The sequence below is a fragment of the Apis dorsata genome, unplaced genomic scaffold (assembly GCF_000469605.1).
Source record: "Apis dorsata unplaced genomic scaffold, Apis dorsata 1.3 scaffold_429, whole genome shotgun sequence".
Classification (NCBI taxonomy): Eukaryota; Metazoa; Arthropoda; class Insecta; order Hymenoptera; family Apidae; genus Apis; species Apis dorsata.
Window position 1 is genome coordinate 756,140 of NW_006263682.1, and position 7,877 is coordinate 764,016.

General features: G+C 34.9%; 2 protein-coding genes and 1 long non-coding RNA gene across 4 annotated transcripts in view; 2 read left to right on the forward strand and 1 right to left on the reverse strand.

Moving 5' to 3' along the window:
* Positions 1–760: 760 nt before the first annotated feature.
* Positions 761–4,277, reverse strand: LOC102677119 (arrestin domain-containing protein 17-like). Of its 2 annotated transcripts, XM_006619661.2 has the most exons (8): positions 4,056–4,277; positions 2,596–2,745; positions 2,235–2,449; positions 1,966–2,151; positions 1,683–1,891; positions 1,372–1,595; positions 1,156–1,284; positions 761–1,078 (listed from the first exon to the last, which is right to left on the reverse strand). In XM_006619661.2, exons 1-8 carry the CDS (start codon positions 4,171–4,173, stop codon positions 1,068–1,070), a joined length of 1,242 nt encoding a protein of 413 aa, XP_006619724.1. In that variant the 5' UTR covers positions 4,174–4,277; the 3' UTR covers positions 761–1,067. The 2 variants fall into 2 exon arrangements, with proteins under 2 accessions (XP_006619724.1, XP_006619723.1); XM_006619660.2 differs by having other exon boundaries at positions 761–1,284.
* On the forward strand, positions 1,179–2,399 carry LOC116186111. The gene is made up of 2 exons (XR_004151055.1): positions 1,179–1,300; positions 1,382–2,399. It is a non-coding gene; the product is annotated as an uncharacterized LOC116186111 (long non-coding RNA).
* Positions 4,278–7,697: 3,420 nt separating the features above from the next.
* LOC102671988 overlaps positions 7,698–7,877 on the forward strand; it is a 25,714-nt gene continuing 25,534 nt past the window's right edge. Inside the window, exon 1 of the mRNA XM_031512428.1 lies at positions 7,698–7,877. Coding sequence (XP_031368288.1) covers positions 7,737–7,877 — 141 coding nt within the window. The 5' untranslated portion in view covers positions 7,698–7,736.

Genomic DNA, 7,877 nt, shown 5'->3' on the forward strand with positions numbered 1-7,877 from the left:
ACAAATGACGTTCGAGTGAAATTTTTGTCTCGATTATTATTGAATGAATTTATTAAGAACGATTGTTGTAATTATGAATGATAAATGTACGAAATGGGACCAGCCATAACGAACGTCATACCAGCCATAATGATATTATTGGAATTGACTTTGTTCAGTCAGGTGCATTTTTTTTTAAATATGCTCGATAATATATTAATCTTTTTACTTGTTTATTTTTAATAGTATAAAATAAAGCTGAAAGAAAATTTTTCACAGTCATCCGATAGCAAGTCATACTTGAATAGAAAAGAAAAGAAAAGAAAAGAAAAGAAAAGAAAGGCATGACAACCGTGTCTGTTCATTGTATTTAAGACAGCCTTTAACATTAAGATGGTTGGGTTCAGTTCCTACAATGACACGTTTATCGGGCATTTGGTGATTACAGTGCGAATTATACCATGTGTATTTCCTAAAGCGTCAAGTTGAATTGTATACATTATAGAGTAGAAGATGTTATATGAGTGATGATCTGAAATATGTTCGCAACTTGTTGATTAACTTTCCTCCATATTCTTAACCAGTTACACAAGCAGACGCGCTCAGGAGCTATTGTAAGTTTTTTACTATCCTCTTTATTCAGATCTTTTTGAGAACGACCGATTTGCGATCTATTGTTTTATCGGAGTTTACCGACGAATCTCTCATTCCTTTTGTACTGCTGCTTTTTGTCGCGAAATTCTTTATTCTCCTTGTTCATCTTTTTAAAAATAATAATCGGTTTTTTTTTGCTAATTATAATATGACTCGATGATGATTATGATTACAATATGGCGATGTTGAGATATAAAAATAAATTGTGTAAATATATCATTTTCGTAAAACTGTTGCTTTTCCCTCGTGCCTTGTGATGAATTTAATTGATGATAAAATTATATAAAAATATCTTACGAATTTTTATTGAGATATAATAACATACTAATAACATACTATGTTATGTTGGATTATATTTCATATTTGTTGATTCTTGTTTTCTTTTTGAGTTTAAAACTTTGGCAGATATTATATTCGTTATGATCTTTCGTTCATTAATATATATCTGAAGAAGAAAGATACAAATGAAAATCTTATTTTATGATCAAAGATAAAAATTGTAGAAGAAAATTTTAACTTTACTTGTTTGTGGATAATTGAATACTGGATATCTAGGTGCCCAAGGGGTATTCGTACCAAATACATATTGCGAGTCATTTTGATCCATGATATCCTGAGTTCCAGATATGCATTCTTCATAGGAAGGTGGTGCTAAACAGAGAAAAAGGTAATAGATTCTAACAATTTTCTTCATTTTCATTTATTTGTATATAAATTTTATTATTATTAATTGCTTACGTATATCCAGATTACTTGAAGAAGCAAAGGGTTGTTCTGGAGAAACGAAAGCAATAGTTTGAGTTTCCGGTGGAAGATGCGACCTATCAAATTGACCTGGTGTCGGCATTGGAAATGATGTCGTCGTGGATGCATTTATATCGTTCAGAGATGGTGCGGAAGGCGGATAATAGAGTGGTATCGTTCCGATTAAAAGAGGATAATTTTTCTTCATTTTAAAATGCCTAATTTTAAACATAAATGAAATCATTGATTATATCTGTTATTAGATATGATAGTAATGATGTTATTAGGTATTATGTAATATTTACAGTCCTGAAACGTGTACAATAACGAGTAATTCGTAATTCAAATCTATTATGCTACAATATTCCAAATAGGACGGTGGTATAGGTGGGATTAAAATCCCTGATATGGTTTGTCCACGAGCCAGAAACGATTCTGAAGTGTCCTTAGTTACGATTTCAACAGTACTAAAGTTCAATCTTGTGCGCGGCGTAGATGCATAAAATTTGAGTTTCTTAAAGAAAAGAAGATGTAATAATTTTTCAGTGAAATTATGAAATTGGTATTTCGATCGTGATCATCACTCACTTGTAACAATTTTGTACTGATCTTCGTTATTTGTATATTATTTGTGGAATTCACGTAATTCATCATTGTGATTATTGACTGGCCTGGAACGTATCCAGAAGATGGTACTTTAATTTGTAAATTAATTGATCCTTGATTGCAACAGCAAAAAAAGAAATTTTTTATTATTTCATCATCCAATCCTAGCTATTCAAAAAACAGAATAATCCATCTGAATTCGTAATGTAATATATAATACGTAAGAGACAATATCAATATCAATATCTTACGCATTTTTCACGATGTGCGTTCAAGTCCAAAGTTGAAATAACTGTGAATGCTATTTTGGTTTGATGATCGAATCTCCATGGTCTATCCATTATGGCTTTTATAGTATATCTTACATGTCCGTATTTATGCTCGAAACTGCTTGGTATATTATGAGGTAATTGAAAATTAAATGGATACTTGTGATATCCAAAGGGGATTTTGATCCGTAAATTAGCTGAAAAATTATAAAATATGCAATTAATTAATATATAATTAATGTAATAATATATTTAGAGATTTATAGATTTAATTATCTCTTAATTCAATCGATGATTGTTTGTTTAAACATCTAAGTTTTTTATTTTCAATGTTTATACTTACATTTGTGCTTAGGAATTATATTGTATTTAAAATCGAAATATTTTTCTGAATTGCTATAGATAATATTATGGGTATGGTTCTTCTTTTTTCTTGTATGATCATATTCGGTCCAGCTTACATTAGCCTGGCCGGTTGCAATAAGAATTAGTCCTATAATTAAAAATTAATATTTAATATATTAATGCTACTAATAAAAGTTATGAAATTGTACAATTTCATAATTTCGTAATATACAAGTAAATATATATAGTAAATATATGTTTTTATATTAAAGGTAAGACATATTCTAGTTTTGATATAAAAATGATGAAAGTTTAATTTCTTGTCTCGTTATATCGCGCCAAAAAAGAATAGACAAGGAGAGTAAATAAGAAGGAAAAGGATAGAGATTGGATAAAATTATTGCAATCAGCGCCATCTCCAGAGTGCCGCAAATGAAACACATATAGAAAGGACAGAAAATAATAAGAGCAGGATAGAGATAAGATAAGAATTGATTGTTTGCGCCATCTCTTAAGTGATAATATAAATAATATAAAATACTTTTTTCAATATACTCAAGAGATGGCGTTAATAGTTAACTCTGATCCTTTATGTTTCATTTCCGACACTCTAAAGATGGCGTTGATTGTAATTTTATCTTATCTCTATTCTTGTTTCACTATTTACTCTCTTTAACTATATTTGCTCTGGAAAAAATTTCAAACAAAATTTTACTGACTAATATTTCATTCTCATATTTTCATAACTTACTACTTATTAACTTACTTTTTAAGATTACATGAAATACAATATATATAATTCTCTATTATATAAAGTGCGTGTATATATTTTAATAGGAAAAATAAATATCCTCAAAAATTTGACAATCTTGTGAAAAATATGAAACAATAGTTTTCGAATATTTTTTCAATATTGTTATTCATTCCGTTTGACAATCAAAAATCGGCAAGAAGAAATAAAAATAAGAAATGCTTGCGATTCTTATGCGATATAAATAATATAATTTTAATAATATCTCAATATGATCTTAATCTAATCTTAACACTCTTTATTAAATTTTCATGAAATTGTCAATATATTGTCATCTATAAATATTAGCACTTATATTTGCAAAGTAGCAATATTCGAATATCTTTATGAATATAAATCAATTTTAATTAATGTGATTTTTTTAATATCACGTTATTTTTATCAAATAATTTTCTTTACCGTTTATTTTTAATGTTTGTCAAAAATAATCGAAAAACAATTAAATTTTTGGTCCCCTGATCATTTTATCGATCAAAAATCACCAGATTCATCAGATATTCGATCAATATATTATTTATCCAACTATTTAATGAATTATTTACTTGCTCATCCAAATATTTCGCAATCAATATTTATAGTTTCCATCAAGTATTCTAATCTGACGTTTAATTCGTAATTGAAAATGCTTAAAATTCAAAAAGACTCACCTCTAATTTCTTTCTCTCTTATTACGTCCACAATAATATTTCCACTGACAATTTCGCCACTAAGATACGTAGCCGTTGGTCTATCAAATTCTATGCGAAAAGTTTTCAACGACGGCATAGTGCACTGTTCCCACTTACGTCAGAATTATTTTTACTACGTATGAATCTTTTTTATCGAGTTATATACATCGAGTTTATTATCGTATGACGTTTGAAAAGAAAGAACAACAACAAGGAAAAACAAAAAAAGAAAAAAAAAATATATTAGAATTCAAAGAACGATAATTCACAGAACTCGAAGAAATTTTTCCGATGTCGCTCAATTACCGATCGAATCAACTCTTTTCATTGAATTTAATATGAAAAGTTTCAACGTGTCATTTATTCAGGCATCGAATCAATAGATAAGGTCGTAAACACTAACTTTACTGCATGTATCGTTATCGATATTATAATCGAAGATAAAATTTGCTAAATAGAAACGAGCGCGATAATTGGATGAAATTTTATATTTGTTCGAGGATTATCATTATTATAATTGTCAGATCATTATATTAGAGACGAAGTTTGAAACGATAATTGAGCGTTCCCCTTTGGCAAGGCACGCGTTTTCACGAGCGCAATCGATAATTCGAAGGCGGGAGTTTCGATTTTCGCGTTACACGTACGAATTCATTTCATTTCTTCGCCGCTCCCTTACTCCCTCGTAACGACGACCCCGTAAATAACAGAAACGTTTCACGTTTCATTCCAATACTTATCTGAAAATCTTTTTTAAATCATAAATTCCTCGGGGAATGCCCACCTTCTTACATATACTCTTGACATAATTATTCTACAACTCGATTTACACCGAAACACCGCTATATCTACACTTTCAACGCAACATAATAAAAAAAAGAACTTGTAAAACACGTAATCGCATCGAAAAGAGAAATCTAAACGACTATTCGTAACATCGATCGTAACGCGATCGATATCCATCCTCCTCCTCTAATAATAAACTTAGGAAACAAAAGATCTGTTCTAGATAATTTTCTCGAAAATTAAAGAAAGAAAAAGTAAAGAAAGTCGTCGTTTCAAGTAAGCAATAATTTTCCTCGCTTTGACGATCCACCTACAACTTTGATCTCCGACTTTGATCCGTGACCGATTCGGCGTTTACCTGTTGGACGCGTTTGACCGCGGAAGCGGGGTGGGTGAAGGGGGAGGAGGAGGGTGAAGGGGGGTGTACGAACCGCGCGCAATCACCGCGCGTTGCGGTGCGAACACGGAGCGCAATCTCGGCCAGAGTTTATGCAGCGTGTCGTTGGACACATCGATTACCCCAAAGGGAGCGTTGTGCCGCGCCAGTGACCGGCTGCGGTCTTACACACGGGAATCCAATTTCCCTTGGAGAGGGCCGAGTGCTCCTTTGCATCCGATTATGGAATAAAATTTCCCCCCTCCCCCTCTCCAATAATATTTCGTGCACAAATTCGAAGAGCAACGTTCGTGGTAGCTTCGAATCATACGATGTTGAGGTTTAACAGATTCAGAGATCGTCCGATTCGCGTTCCGTGTAAATTAATTTCGAAGGGGATTAAAGTGATATTCGATAAGCGATAAATACACACGATCCACGGTATTCTTCAATCCGAGGTAATACAAGGATTGAGTATAATATAGAAAAATTCATAGATAAAATCTTCGATAATAACACAAACTGTTATTAAGTAAACATTGATCTACGTCGATCTTCATTATCGATAGATCGGCACTCGTGTCAATCTATCTAATTTTCACGAATCGCATCGTCCAGTAGTCGCGAATATGGGATATCTACCGATCTACCGTCGATCTATATAATTACTCGAATACGGAAGGAATCGACTGGAAAAGGGTGTTTCGACGCGCGTCATTTATAGGCGTCCGCTGTTATTTTATTTTCCTCCCCTGAGATGAGAATGCGGGACGAGGTGGTGGCCCGCAGAAATCCCGCAGGAAAAGCGAAATGGATCGAATTGATAAAGAGACACGTGCGAAGAGAAAGAAAAGCCCCGGGGACCGTAGGGGTGGGAGGTCGAGCAGGGTGAAATCGCGGTGGCGGGGGGTGAGACGCTCTCTAGGTCTGTACGCTCCAACCCCTCAGTAACGCGGCAACCTCTGTCGAGTTCGGTTCCGCGTATTCTCCCTCATCCACATTCGTGCCCCTCGTCGTCGCCTTGTCTCGTGTCGCGGGGCCCCCGTCGAGATCCGATTTCGTTCGTCGAATCGTCCGCATCGAACGAAGAAAGAAGGGTGGAGAAACGGTGGCCACGGTGAGAGCGGCGTGACGATACCTTGCTCGCGATCAACAGGTTAATTCTTCCCAACCGAAAATCGAAACTATTGGTGAGTTTCTCTCGGCTGTGTTTGCGTAATGTAATGTAGAGCAATCGTATCAACGTACGAGATTATTCGTGAGGGTAGAGGTAGGTGTTTGAAAAATTGTTGGATCGTTTATCGACACGTGTACGATGCGAGATGTAAGAATTTTGGATTGTGGTTAATTAAAGGGTAATTAGATATAGTAATTTTGTTTCGGGTTCTACTTTATATATATATATATATGTGTATATATGTATATATATATATGTATATATATGTATCTTCGAGAGATGGTTTCGTGATGCATGTCGGAAGTATGGTATACCGGTTGCCAATTAATATCGATTTTGGTTGCCTCGAAAATTAATTCGCGAGAATGAAGGCGAAAACTCGAACTCGTTTGTATCCCAAGTTATTTATATTTTATCATTATAATTTCGCGTTCGCGCAGCCGAAACTGTTGCATCCGTTGGAGGAAATAATATATAATTTTCTCACAGTCAAAGTCTTCCTCTCCCAAAAGAGATAAAGAAATGGAAAAATTGTTTCACGGTAGATGGAGGAAAATGAAATTCCTTGGAGAGATTGTTTTTTTTTTTTTTCTCCCTTTTTCTTTTCACCGACACTCTTTCTATTTCGCCCGATCAGACGAATCGCGTTATTACTAGTCGTGGATTAATTTCCACGAAAAGGAAAAATGTTCGCGATATTTTGTCTGATAACAGGAAACGTTATCCGTGACGGTATTCACAATTTGGAATTCTCGTTTCTCTTTCGCCTTTACATTTACATCAAACATTTTTTTTTTCTTTCTTTCAATTTCTTCGTCGCATAATAACAAGTACAACGATTCCTTTCTTATACGTTTCTTCTACAACGATTCATCGTTTTCAGGCGGCCCTGAAGTGAGAGTGATTCATCTTTAATCCTGTCCATCCATGGATAAAATTCCCAAGGATCCCCTCGTCCAGGCCTCTCTTCCATCGACTGGTCGCGTCATTCCCTAATAGCAGTGCGTGAAAACCGTGAGAAGACCCGTGGAGGGAGGAGGAGGAGGGATAGGTTGGAGATGAGAATTCGATCCGCTCCGGAAGATTGGCGCGTTGCTCGGAGGAAACTCGTGGCAATCCGGCACAACAAAGAGTCAACCGACGTTTCATCGTGCTCGCATAACGAGGCTGCCGGAGATTCCTCTAGCATTCTCTTGCTGGATTAAAAGAAAAGAAACAAAAAAAAAAAAAAAAAAAGAAAAAAAAGGAAAGAAAGAAAGTAATCGAGAAGAAAAGGAAGAGCAGGAAGAAGAATATCCGTTATCCCCCAACCTGGTAAGAGATGGCTACGAACAGTCCGGGACAGTCGACACATGCGAAATCGCCTCGTAGTCCTCGCCAGCTACCGCAATTGCCGCAAATCCCGATCGGCGGGCAGAGAAGCCCCACGCAATTGTCGGTGAGCAAGTCGCCTGGCACGCCG